Source organism: Cebus imitator, unplaced genomic scaffold (genome assembly GCF_001604975.1).
Source record: "Cebus imitator isolate Cc_AM_T3 unplaced genomic scaffold, Cebus_imitator-1.0 Scaffold313, whole genome shotgun sequence".
Lineage (NCBI taxonomy): Eukaryota > Metazoa > Chordata > Mammalia > Primates > Cebidae > Cebus > Cebus imitator.
In genome coordinates this window covers 1030549-1044501 of record NW_016107628.1, presented here as the reverse complement: position 1 = coordinate 1044501, position 13953 = coordinate 1030549, and the positions used below count along the sequence as shown (strand labels likewise).

The following is a 13953-nucleotide window of genomic DNA, read 5'->3' as shown; positions in this document are numbered from 1 at the left end:
AAATTTCACCTAATGAAGATAGGTCAGCCTGAAGAAAGAAAATACAACAAATTAAACAACAACAACAAAACATGTCTTAGATTTCTTGAATCTTCAAATAGAAAGGATTAAAAAATTAAAGATAATTCTAATTTATAATGATCACATCCTAATGGTGAGGGCAGAATGCTGGGAAAACTCTATTCCTGTATTCCTTAGTTAATACAATAAAGCACAATAAACTATGGTAGGTATATGGATAACAGCAAATGAAAATATTGGTAGAACTATAATTGGACACACACTGTCTTTTTTAGGAGAAAAAGCCTGGCTCATTTCCTCTTAGACAGACATAAAGGCAACAGCTCTCAGCTTTGGCAGAACACTGGAATCACTTGAAGAGCGTTAAACACACGGATACTTGGGTCTCACCTCCAGGAAATCAGATTTAATTGGCCTAGGATGTAGCCTGGTGATGCTAAGCCACGAATGGGACCCTCTGCTCTACACTGGCCCTTGTGTTGATGAAAGCAGAGTGAAGAAAGAAGGGAAATACAGGACCCTTAGGGTAAGAAAGCCACGTATGCAGGACAAAAAGACCTCAGGGCCAGAGTCAGGGAAATGTCAGGTGTAATCCCAGGAGGAACCTTTGAGACATGCAGCCGGGCCTCAGGGTCACAGCTGGGGCTTGGTGAACTCTTCACCGTGCACTTCATATGTCAGTGTCTGCCAGTCCGGGACATTAGGACTGAAGGCCGAGCCAACATAGACGGCATTAATCTCATCTGGCCATCTAATCTAATATCTAATCTCACAAAGTCCCACATGTTCACATCTCGAGTGTCTCCCACCAAGGACTAGTTTGTGTCAAAGCTCCCACCAAAGGAATCCTGCTCCTGCCCCAGGATGATGCTTGCCTGTGCCCCAATAGTGTATCTCTTCTTCAGACTCCTCCTCACCAAGGGCTTCCCATCCATCCAGAACTCCATAACCCCTGAGGCGGACTCCATCTTACACGGAGGTACACAGTGCAGGAGAACCCCTAAAAGGCTTGAAAACTATCCCAATCCCACCCATGGATGTGCTGTAGCCTCCAGTCTTTTCTTTAGAGAGGAGGATTCATTATCTAGTCCTCATGGCATAAGAAAAAAAGGCTATGTTCACAGGTCAGGTGCATATAGACATGGAGACACACAATAAGGGCCTTGAGTGCCTTCTTTAGCTCTGCAGTGAGGATCACAATGGGATTGTCTGACTCTGCAAAAACACAAAGCCCTTTTTGTTCACATCTGTAGGCTAGAAAGCAGAGAGAGAAAAGGTCATCAGTTAAGCTTGTCAGACCACAAACATGTATTCCTCACAACGTACAGAGAGATTGGACTTAGAAACCACAGCCTAAACTTTGCTCCAGGCCACAACCTCTCACCCATGCTGGCCCTTTTCCCTAACTTGGCTTTGCGCCGTCATATTCCCAGGAAAAGATTTCAGCCATCAGCAGAAGCAGTGCCTCCTGGTCTGAGGGAATGCACTGGGACGCTGATGAAGACCAGGAAACTCCATGTTCTCTTCCTGCTATTGGTGTGCCCGGAATTTAGATCATTCTCTTGAAAAAAGTATCAGTGGCTGAGATTCTGGGTTTGGACATTTGAGATCCCTCTGTTTCAAGTCTGCCCCACCTTGACCTCATATGTGCAGCAGTCAGGATGTTTCAGTTGGTAAATGATTTTCCAAAATTGCCCCCTTGGAGCCATGAATCAAAGCTCTAAGAGCAAAGAGAGCAAGATAAATAACAAAATGAGAGATCAATATGGGTTATTTATTAGAGAAGGCATGGTGCCTGCTGGTGCGCCAACAGCTCTGTGTGGCATCGCCTGGTGAATTAGGACAGTCACGTTCTGAGAATTCATTCTAGGGAAATGATGTAAAATATTGGGAGGGGGAGCTTTTTTTCACAAAGACAACCATTTAATATTACTTAGAACAACAAACAGTTAGAAAACTGGGGCATGGTTAAGTAAACCATGTATGTCTACATCCACCAAATAGAATAGTCAGCCATTTAAATGTTAGTGGTGAATTTTATGTTATAACATGTAAATAAAAAGGCTTTTGATAAAAGAAAAAATAGCAGACTTGTATATATATTATTTTTAAAAGAAGTAACTATTTTAGAAAAAAAAAGTATAAGGAATGCTCCCAGATAGTTGTTCTTATTGTAATAATAGAATTATGGAGGATTTTTTTTCTAAGTTTTCATAATGTGGTTGTATTGCTTCTAAAATGAAGTGTGTATGTGTGTGTGTGCGTGTGTGTGTGTGTGTTTGAGAGTGTGTGTGTGTGTGCAATTAAGAAGCAAGGAAAGAAGAGATGAAGATGCATTTTATGAATAGAACACCCAGTTTCACTGTGGTTATTTGGCTTTATGCCCAGAATGCCTAAAACAGAACAAGATCAGTTAGACACCCTGAGGTATATACATTTGGTACAAAGTATTTTACAGTATATTAATTCCCATATAAGACATCATTTCATGCAAAAAAGAATCTTGAGCTTAGATGCTGGTAAGATGGCCAAATAGAAACACCTCTGGTCTGCAGCTCCCAGCAAGATTGATGCAGCAGGTGGGTGCTTTCTGCATTTCTAACTGAGCTACCCAGTTCGTCTCATTGGGACTAGTCAGACAGTGGGTGCAGCCCACAGAGGGTAAGCCAAAGCAGGGTGGGGTGTTGCCTCACCAGGGAAGTGCAAGGATTCAGGGGGATTTCCCTCCCCTAGCCAAGGGAAGCTGTGAAGGGCTGTGTACTCTGGCCCAGATACTGCACTTTTCCCATGGTCTTGGCAGCTTGCACACCAGGAGATTCCCTCGGGTGCCTACACCACCAGGGCCCTGGGTTTTAAGCACAAAACTGAGTGGCTGTTTGGGCAGACACCAAACTAGCTGCAGAAGTTTTTTGTTTTTTGTTGTTTTTTTTTTCTTTTTCACCCCTATGGCGCCTGGAATGTGAGCAAAACAGAACTGTTCACTCCCCTGGAAAGGGAGGCTGAAGCCAGGGAGCCAAGTGGTCTAGCTCAGAGGATCCCACCATGGAGCCCAGCAAGCTAAGATCCACTGGCCAAATCTACTGGCCCAGCACAGCAGTCAGAGGTCCACCTGGAACACTCAAGCTTGGTGGGGTGAGGGGCATTCACTATTGCTGAGGCTTGAGTAGCCAGTTCTACCCTCACAGTGTAAACAAAGCCACCAGGAAGTTCAAACTGGGTGAAGCCCACCGCAGCTCAGCAAGGCTGCTGCAGCCAGACTGCCTCTCTAAATTCCTCCTCTCTGGGCAGAACATCTCTGAAAAAAGGCAGCAGCCCCAACCAGGGACTTAGAGATAAAACCCCATCTCCATGGGACAGAACACCTGGAGGAAGGGGCAGCTATGGGTGCAGCATCAGCAGGCTTAAATGTCCCTGCCTGATGGCTCTGAAGAGAGAAGCAGATCTCCCAACAGTGTTCAAGCTCTGATAAGGGTCAGACTGCCTCCTCAAGTGGGTCCCTGACCCCTATGTATCCTAACTGGGAGTCACCTCCCAGTAGGGGCTGACACACACCTCCTACAGGAGAGTTCTGGCTGGCATCTAGTGGGTGCCCCTCTTGGACAAAGCTTCCAGAGGAAGGAACAGGCAGCAATATTTGCTGTTCTGCAGCTTCCACTGGTGATACCCAGGAAAACAGGGTCTCGAGTGGACCTCCAGGAAACTCCAGCAGACCCGCAGAGGTGGGGCCCGCCTGTTAGAAGGAAAACTAACAAACAGGAAAAAAAAATAATAACATCAACAAAAAGGACATCCACTCAGAGACCCCATCTGAAGGTCACCAACATCAAAGACCAAAGATAGATACATCCATGAAGATGGAAAGAAACCAGCACAAAAAGGCTGAAAATTCCAAAAGCCAGAATGCCTATTCTCCTCCAAAGGATCACAGCTCCTCACCAGCAAGAGAACAAACCTGGATGGAGAGTATGAGGAACTGACAGAAGTAGGCTTCAGAAGGTGGGTAATAACAAATACTTCAATCTAAAGAAACATGTTTTAACCCAATGCAAGGAAGCTAAGAACCTTGAAAAAAGATAAGAGGAATTGCTAACTAGAATAACAAATTTAGGGAAGAACATTAATGACCACATGAAGCTGAAAAACACAGCCCAAGAACTTTGTGAATCACACACAAGTATTAATGGCTGAACTGGCCAAGTGGAAGAAACGATATCAGAAACTGAAGATCAACTTAATGAAGTAAAGTGAGAAGAAAAGATTAGAGAAAAAAGAATGAAAAGAAAAAACAAAGCTTCCAAGAAATATGGGACTGTGTGAAAAGACCAAACCTACGTTTGATTGGTGTACCTGAAAGTGACAGGGAGAATGGAACCAAGTTGGAAAACACTCTTCAGAATATCATCCAGGAGAACTTCCCCAACCAAGCAAGACAGACCAACATTCAAATTCAGGAAATACAGAGAACTCCACAAAGATGCTCCTCGGGAAGAGAAACCCCAAGACACATAATCGTCAGATTCACCAAGGTTGAAATGAAGGAAAAAAATGTTAAGGGCAGCCAGAGAGAAAGGTCAGATTACCCATGAAGGGAGGTCCGTCAGACTCACAGTGGATCTAATTAAACTAAAGAGCTTCTGCACAGCAAAAGAAACTATCCTCAGAGTGAACAAGAAACCTACAGAATGGGAGAAAATGTTTGCCATCTATTCATCTGACAAATGACTAATATCAAGAATCTACAAAGAACTTAAACAAATTTACAAGGAAAAAAAACAAGCAACCCCATCAAAAAGTGGGTGAAAGATATGAACAGACACTTCTCAAAAGAAGACATTTATGTGAGCAACAAACATATGAAAAAATGCTCAGCATCACTGGTCATTAGAAAAATGCAAATCAAAACCACAATGAGGGACTCCATGTTTGGGTCCCCTTCTACAAATATTCCCTTCATGGAAGCCATCTTTCTCTCTCCTGGATTTCCCCTCTGGAGTCCCTTTCCACACTCTCTCATGGAAGTCTGTCTTCCCCTCCTAAACTCCATCTCTCTCTGTTCCCTTCCACTTAGTGTGGAAGCTGCTTTCCTCTCCTGGATTCCATCTTCCTGGATTCTCTCACTCAGTGTGAGAGTTAGCTGTTTATCTCTCCTTCTCCAGTTTCTGTCTCTCTCTCTAAATAAAAATAAATAAATAAATTTTTAAAAAAACACAGTAAGATACCATCTCATGCCAGTTAGAATGGTGATCATTAAAAAGTCAGGAGACAACAGATGCTGGAGAGGATATGGAGAAACATGAATGCTTTTACACTGTTGGTGGGAGTGTAAATTAGTTCAACCATTGTGGAAGACAGTGTGGCAATTCCTCAAGGATCTAGAAATAGAAATACCATTTGACCCAGCAATCCCATTACTGGGTATATACCCAAAGGATTATAAAGCATTCCACTATAAAGACACATGCACACATATGTTTTTTGTGACACTGTTCACAATAGCAAAGACTTGGAACCAATCCAAATGTCCATCAATGATAGACCAGATAAAGAGAATGTGGCACATATAAACTATGGAATACCGTGCAGCAATAAAAAAAGGAGTTCGTGTCCTTTGCAGGGACATGGATGAAGCTGGAAATCTTCATTCTCTGCAAACTAACACAAGAACAGAAAACCAAACATCACATATTCTCACTCATAAGCGGGAGTTGAACAATGAGAACACGTGGACACAAGGAGAGGAACATCATATACCGGGACCTGTCAGAGAGTGGGAGGCTTGGCGAGGGTTAGCATTAGGAGAAATACCTAATGTAGATGATGGGTTGGTGGGTACAGCAAACCACCATGGCACATGTATACCTATGTAACAAACCTGCAAGTTCTGCACATGTATCCCAGAACTTACAATATGATTTTAAAAAAGAGAATTTTGAGCTTATTCATCATGATCTCATCATGAGTCTTCCCATTGATATCCAATGAGAAATTGATGGTACAGGCTGCATCTCCGTTGACTAGGAGAACGAAATAACATGTGGATAGCATACTCTAAACACACAAGAAAGAAACGACTATTACAAATGGTACCTTTCTGGACTGGTTTGTTTTTTAATGATGTACAGTTTTAACATTTTTAAATATCCTTTTTCAAACTTTTCGCATCTGTTTTTTAAATTATAAGACTGGCTTAAAGTAATTGCTCCAAAAGCTTTAATTCTCTCATTCTAACCATTTGCCCAATAAAAGGTAGATGTATAATTTAAACAAAAAACAATCGTATAGGTGAAAAGATTGGTACAAAGAAGGAAGATGTTTTTTCAATACCAAAATGCCTTCTTGTTAATATCCAGGCTCCTCAGGTAAGTTAAAATAATGCAGCTACCAAAGCAATAGGAGAACACTGGGAATTTTATTGATTTCATGGAGCCTACTACATTATAGGAACTACCTCCAAAATGGATATGCTGTAAAGAAGACCTAAAATTGAAAAAGAGAGAGAGAGGCAGAGAGAAATAGAGATGGAGAGAGCGAGAGCTAAAGCAAGAGAGCGAGAATGAAAGATCTTCCCACAAACCATTTTACAACCCACCCCGGCTCCAGTAACCTGTCCGTGCAGCTCTGTAAGTGCTTGCAGCATATCACAGAGCACTGAATGAACTTTATCAGGAGAGAAGCGTAATAAGCTTGCAATGCAACCTTTACCCTTCCGTCAGATATGTTTCTTTGAAAAGCCTCTTCTCTCTTCCTCTTACATCTGTGATGCTCTGATAAAAATACTTAAGGATTTCAGCTTTTCTAAATTTCTTGGCATTTGGTTTCCCCACACTACAGAGATACAAAGTATCAAGTGGGGAAAATGAAAAACACTCTAAAACAATGTTTGTCATCACTGTGAGGTTCTATTGAATAAATAAGAACACACTAAATACAGAGCTGTCACTTTATTTAATCCTGGAGCTGCAACTCCACACTCCAGTGCTCAAATGGAGTTTGGTATGGTCCCCTGACTCAAACTGAAACCACTATAACATAAGAAAATGAAGAAACAAGGGGCATATCCGTCAGAAATAACCACATGAACTGTCAGGGACCACAGCTGTGACTCTGCAATCTTTTCTAAACTATCACTCACCCTACAAGAGTGGCACCTCTTTTCTAAACTACCACTCGCCCTACAAGAGTGACACCTCAGCCTCTGTTGTTGGAGACTTGGCTGTACATTGTAATCACTAAGCTTTAAAAATCATGATGCCTGAGTCACTCCACCAGGTAATCCAATGTAATTATCTGGTTATGGCCTAAGCAACTGGATTTTTGAAAGCTCTCCAGGTGGTTCCCATATTCATATCAAAGTTGAGAACTGCTAGCCTAGAGAGTCCCTCGTATGATTCTATGCCTTTGGTGAATGCCACTAGGATGTGAAGTTGTGCCTAGGGGCATGCGTGACTGTAGAAGAGATGGAGGTCGGAGGAGAACTTTGACAATTGTATTTATGCTAAGGCTGAATAGGATTTCTATGTGCAAGCCATTCTCCTAAGCACATAGGACAAAATAAAAAGGTAGGGTGATTGTCAGTGGACCCGCAATGGTAGCTAACACCGAACATACGGCATCCTGGAATGGCTTTCCCATAAGAAAAAAACACACACCCCTACACCCTCCCACTTGCACCATGGGTATAAATGCAGGGTGTAAGTTTCTGTTGCATGTGGCAGTAGAATACAGTGGTTAGAAGCATAGAGTTGAGGGCCGGGCGCGGTGGCTCACACCTGTAATCCCAGCACTTTGGGAAGCTGAGGCAGGTGGATCACGAGGTCAGGAGTTTGAGAACAGCCTGGCCAAGATGGTGAAACCCCGTCTCTACTAAAAAAAATACAATAAAATACTAAAATAAAAAAAATACTAAAAAAAAATAACGGGGCGCGTTGGCAGGCACCTGTAATCCCAGCTACTCGGGAGGCTAAGGCAAGAGAATCACTTGAATCCAGGAGGTGGAAGTTGCAGTGAGCTGAGATCACTCCACTGTACTCCAGCCTGGGTGACAGAGTGAGACTCCATCTCAAAAAAAAAAAAAACCATAGAGCTGAGTAGCCAGACTGCCAAGGTTCAAAGTCTACCTCTGAACAAGTTAATTCACCTCTCCAAATCTGTTTTCTCATCTGTAAAATGAGGACTATAAAATATTACATACCTCATAGAATTGTCATTAAGCAAGTAAATATATTTAAAAGACTTAGAACAGTACCCGGCACATGGTAAGAGCTCAGTAAGTGTAAGATGTTTTTGTTTTGTTTTGTTTGTTTGAAGACTGTGTGTGATCTTCCCTGTGTGATTAAGCAATTATCATCCTGTGGGCAGTGATGAAACTTTGTGAGATCTATTAACTGTGTATTAAGGACATAGGACAGAGGGGTCCACACTGAATGAGTCCTGAAAGAATGTACCAGAGGAAGGCCAAGGGGATGACCTGAGTACAGATGCACTAGATGCTTCGTTAAAGGTGACCACCTGCCCACAAGCTTAGTGGGAGGCAGGGATGTCCCTGAGATAAGAAATCTGAGCTGACAGGAAAACACTAAAATGCTGGCTCTACAAGCACATAGTATAAAAGGGCTTGTGATCTTGCACATTCCTGAGTGCTAACCCCAGAGAATCTACTCTAGGAGGACTGGGGTCAATGAATCCATACTCAAACACCCAGATGACAAGGATGCCTGTAATCAGCAGACTATAAGTTATCACTGGACCAGGCGATCCAGGAAATTTGAGCTAGGAGTCTCTGTTTTGTGAAGGAAGAGGCTAACAAGCTCACTTAACCTGCATTCCAGTACAGAAGAAATGAAAAGATGCATAGATAAAATAGAGGCAGGGAGCTGAAAATAAGGAATCCAGGCAAGTTATGACAACCCATCTGAAACTACCGGGCAGTTGTTCTAGGATAAAACTACCTAGAAATCAAAGCAGTGCTTCTCTTTTCCCTGGGATTCTAGTGATCAGAAATCCATATTTTGGAAATTTTTTCTAGGTGGTGATAGTGGTGGTGGTGTTTAATCATCTAGAGTCATTTGCTTTCTTTGTCAATCTTTGCTTCCCTGGGGCACATCAAATAGTGAAAGCATGGGGAGAATATAGCAGATTTAACATTCTACTTATTTTGTAGGCTGAGGCTCCAAATCCATTTCCATCAAATCCCAGCCTCGCTTTTGAGGCAGCCTGTAGTCCCTCCTCCAGGGCCTGGATAGACCAGTTCTCCCCACAGGGATGGCTTCTCCACTCACCTGGCCTTACATGCAGCCCATTCTTAACCATGCTCTCTCCATGACCACCTCTTTTTGGAGAGTGTGCAAGGCCTGTTGCCTGGCCAATGAGCTAATATTTATTTCTGACACAGGGAGATTTTAGGTTTCTATGTTGCATCCCACATTAAGGCACTTACATTAGGATCAGGCCTGGCCCTAATGCTTATAGCAACATGGCTATTTTCAGTTCCAAAAAGAACGTGTTCTATCAAGTAGCAGCCTCCATTATCCCTGATTCATAGTATTGGTCTACTTTCTCTTATTTGGCCTATAAATGCGCTACAATATCTCTTCAGGCACTGGGCCACCACCCCTCTTTCACCTCATTTCTGTTATAGGTTTTATAGACCATTTGGCCTTACATCTCTTTAACTCATTCCTTGAGGCCTGGTTCTATTTCTGGAAAAATTGGATGCATAGTTCCTACTCTAACAGAAAACCGGTGCTGATGACGTGGCTTCATTAGTATCAGCTAGAAGTGGCCACAGTGGATGCTTGATCTTACTCTCCATTTAACACACAAAAAAAGCATTGCTTAGAACCAACATGCCCACATCAGAATCATCTTTTTTGGCAGATGTCATCTAACATTTAATTGGATTACATCTGATAGCTCTTTATGGTATGACAATTCACCAGTTACCTGGAAATACATTTTCCAACAAGATTACATTGAAGTATCCACCAGTAGGCTAAATTGCTTAAATTTAAACATCCTACAAATGCTTTGTTAATATTTTTTAACGTTCTCTGAATGCAAATACCAGCTGTTAAAATTTTCCTGGCTCAAATTATTAAGGCCAGAGACTGTCCACTAGACCACATATAAGATACAAGTAATTGAATTCTGAAGAAAATATTAGCTCAACCCACATCCCTGGGGAGCTGGGATGGCCTTCTATAATTAAGACATATCTGGATTATTTAACTGGAAAAGAGTGTCAGTCCTCAATTTTGCTTAGCTGAATGTGAGGATGGATGGATCTGCCCGAATTGGACCACAGATAACATTTGCACTCTCATTTTTGTCTGAGAATGTATCCTTAACTTCTATGCTTACAAATGGTCATCAAAAGTCAATGAGAGAAGTCAATATTCATAAATAATGGTTTCAAAGATTTGTTGTTCATCTTTCTAACATTCTAAACTTAATTCTTAGTCAAGGAGAAACTTCAACTACTGTGAACTGAGACAAATTCTACCAAGTTGTATTTTTATGGCATATAATGAGCCTATGTTTATGGATATAATACAAAATGGCTTAATAAAAACAATAGCAGAAAACTGCTAAATAGTTTACCGTGTGCCAGGCACTGTGCTAAGTGCTTTGCTTACATGATTTTCTTTGATTCTCATAGCAACCCTTTGAGCTAATTACTATTTCTCCTGTTTTGTAGGTAAGAAAACTGAGACATAAAGAGATCATATTACCTAGGGTCATATAGCTAGTAAGTTGCAAAGCCAGGATATGGCCTAGGCAGTCTGATGCCAGAACCTCTGTGCTTAACTAGCTTACCATACGCCTTCCCTAGATAACCATTTAATACACAGGAAGCCCCATCATTCATTCCTGGCGGTGGTTTCTAGGCAGTAACTTCTACTGATCACTTAGTACTGAAAGACCATGTTGAAGGACACTTCTGGTGGAAGCCAGCAGCCGTCATCTTTGAGGGGTCTGTTTCTACAGAGAACCTGAACGAACCAGGGCAGGTGCATTCCAGTCACTGAACCTGGCAGCAGATTGATGGATCGCAATGATCTTTAGCTTTTATTCCTCAAACTGGAATAATGATAGAATGAGAGTATTAAAACCCCCACAACTGGCACTACAGGAATGGCCAGCTATCTCAAAAGAGGGAATGTGCTTGTCAGAGGCAATCCCTGCAGGGGGCTCTCAGGCAGGTTAGAGTGCCATGGATCTGTCCTGTAATGGGCAGTGTAAACTTACGCAGACTTGGTTTCAAAGGTCATCAGAGAATTTAGTCACAACCGCGAAAGCAACCATCAGAAAACAGCTTGGACTCACTCAAGTTAGCAGGGGCTTTATTGGCTTATGGACCTAGGCAGTCCAGGTGTAGACGTGGTTCCAGACAGGCTGATTCAGAGGCTCTATGTGGCCAAGGCTCCATCACGTATCAATCCCTGGGCTCCTCCATTCCCAGTTTGGCTTCGTCCCCACAACCTCTCTCCATGTGGCAAACAAAATGGCTACTGGTAGTCACAGGCTCACGTCCTCTCAGCTTGGAAATCCAGCAGCAAGAAGATGTCTCACTCCCAAAGTCCATAACTCAATCCTTGGGAAGACTATAATTGGTCCTGCTAGGAACATTTAATATCCAAAAACAACCTCCAGATAGGGAGCTGGGGAGATGGGAGATGGGCTACTCTGACAGGACGCCCTGTGTCTCACATCCACTCTTGCATCCTGGGTATATTGAGAATTTCGGGCATGAAGAAGGAATTCAAAGCCCCACAAGGTTCATATGGAAAGTGGGGGGTTCCCAGAAGAACCATAAAATTAAGAAAGCACTGCACTCAAGCAAAAACCATTTTCATGCACGTTCTTGGCAGTAACAACATATTATACCTCGTGCCTCATTTTGCTCTGGAAAAAGGCAGACCTCTGCTCGGGCAATTCTGATGGCTTCTCCAGCGTGCTTTGAGAATGTGGAGGAGATCTGTAGTGCTGCTGGGCTTCCCATTTCAGGAGACCTGGGCCCAGCAGTTCCATGGCATGATCATGAGCACTCTGGACCCAATCCGGAGACCTGGCCAATGTCCTGATTCTGAGACTGAAGAACCCTGTGAATGTGGGCAATGCCCTCCTGCTTTCTGGAGGTCCTGGGCAGGATATTAAATAGAAGACCAGTACTTCCTTCTCAGCTCAGAGATGTTCTTGCCTTGTGACTTTAAAAACAAAAAATCATTTCTCCTTTCTGGGTTTCAGTTTTCTCATCTATGTGAGGGTAAGAAATTAACTCCAAGATCTGTCTGACTTAAAAAGAAATAAAAATGAAAACAAAACACCTGAAATTCTGATTCTCCTGGACACAGCTTCCCAGCGTAGTTCACGAGGTCCCAGGCCAGACGCTTTGCCTGTGTTCTCAGGTGCTGAGGAAGGCGGAGCAGGCCTGCAATGCGTATAGGGGAACAAAGGCCCAGAGACAGAGATGTGGGGCCCATGTGGTGTAAAGAAACTGGGAGCCACTTTCAGGACCCACAGCCCAGCCTCACGGCCACAGCTGGGGCTTGGTGTACACTTCACCGTGCACTTCATACTTCAGTGCCCGCCAGTCCAGGACATTAGGACTGAAGGTCCCGCCAGCATAGACAGTGTTAATCTGATCTGGCGACAGCACAAAGTCCCACATGTTCACACTTCCAATGTCTCCCACCAAGGACTGATTTGTCTCAAAGCCCCCACCGAAGGAATCCTGATCCTGTCCCAGGATGATGCTTGCCTCTGTCCCCACAGTGTATCCCTTCTGCAGACTCTTCCTCACCCTGGGCTTCCCATCCAACCAGAACTCCACGATCCCTGAGGCAGATTCCCAGCTTGTACAAATGTGTACTGGAGCTGTGACTTCAGGAGTCTCGAATAATACTTCAGGCCCACCCACTGTAAGAGTGTATCCTCTACCCTTAGACCAAAATATGAGAATCTCATTAGCGTGTTTCTTGGTGGCATAAGAGAAAATGCTGTACCCACGGGTCAAGGACAGTTCCGTGTAGACTTGGAGGCACACAGTGAAGGCTTTGAGAGGCTTCGTTGACTGTGCTTTGAGGGATACATAGGAATTATCCGACTCTTTGGGAAACACAAAAGCCTTCGTGGACATGTCTGTGAGACAGAAAAACAAGTAGATATGAGAAGTTTCTCAGATCACAAAGATCTATCCCCTCACTTACTTATAGAGTTTAAGATTGAGAAACTGACCCCTTCCCCAGTTACACACACATACACACCACACACACACACACACACACATCATGATGAATCTTCCACTATTCTGTTCACCCAACCCCATACCTCAGATCAAATCTCTCCCAACGCCTGGGGTGGCCCATACCTGTCTGGCCAAAAGCATGAGAGAAGCTGGTCAAGACCAGGAAGCACAGCAGCTTCTCCATGGTCATGCCCTGCTGCCAGTGCTATAAGGATCTGAATTCACTCCTTTGGAAAAGATGTATTTGGCTGGAAGTTCAAGGGCTAGAAGTCCTAGATCTCTTGCCTCAGAGCTACCCCCTCCTGCCTGGATTTATATCCAAAGCAGTAAGGGAGTTTATGCCACTTTGTAAATGATTTTCCAGCATTGCCTCCTGGGTCAAGCGTCAGGGCTCCAGGACGGAGGGAAGCAAAATCATTCCAGAACAGAGAAATCAATGTGAGTTATTTATTACAAACTCCAATGACTACTAAATTACCAATTCTTTGTGACGGGAAAAATGAAGAAACCTCCCAGGGTTTCACTTTGGCTATCTATCCTGAGAAAATAACGAGAAATGGTAACATATTAAACAAGTGGCCATCTGGATGCACATGGCAGCTGCCTCTCCAACACCTACTTCAGCCCAAATCACAGAGTTTCACGAAGGAAACCTGACAGCTTCTGGAGATGGCCCTGATCACTAA

The 13953-nt window shown here is 43.3% G+C and overlaps 1 protein-coding gene and 1 long non-coding RNA gene across 2 annotated transcripts; both read right to left on the bottom strand.

Annotated features, from left to right (window-relative positions):
• Positions 1-6900: 6900 nt before the first annotated feature.
• On the bottom strand, positions 6901-7765 carry LOC108286068. The gene is made up of 2 exons (XR_001817799.2): positions 7209-7765; positions 6901-7169 (listed from the first exon to the last, which is right to left on the bottom strand). It is a non-coding gene; the product is annotated as an uncharacterized LOC108286068 (long non-coding RNA).
• Positions 7766-11342: 3577 nt separating this feature from the next.
• On the bottom strand, positions 11343-13593 carry LOC108286064 (C-reactive protein). The gene is made up of 2 exons (XM_017503672.2): positions 13391-13593; positions 11343-13161 (listed from the first exon to the last, which is right to left on the bottom strand). The coding sequence occupies exons 1-2, from the start codon at positions 13455-13457 to the stop codon at positions 12551-12553; spliced, it is 678 nt and encodes a 225-aa protein (XP_017359161.1). The 5' UTR covers positions 13458-13593; the 3' UTR covers positions 11343-12550.
• Positions 13594-13953: the final 360 nt, after the last annotated feature.

Coding starts and splice junctions, on each gene's coding strand:
- LOC108286064 (XM_017503672.2), bottom strand. CDS start 13,457: ATGACCATGGAGAAGCTGCTGTGCTTCCTGGTCTTGACCAGCTTCTCT. Junction 13,162..13,390: donor TCATGCTTTTGGCCAGACAG/GTATGGGCCACC, acceptor TCTGTCTCACAG/ACATGTCCACGAAGGCTTTT.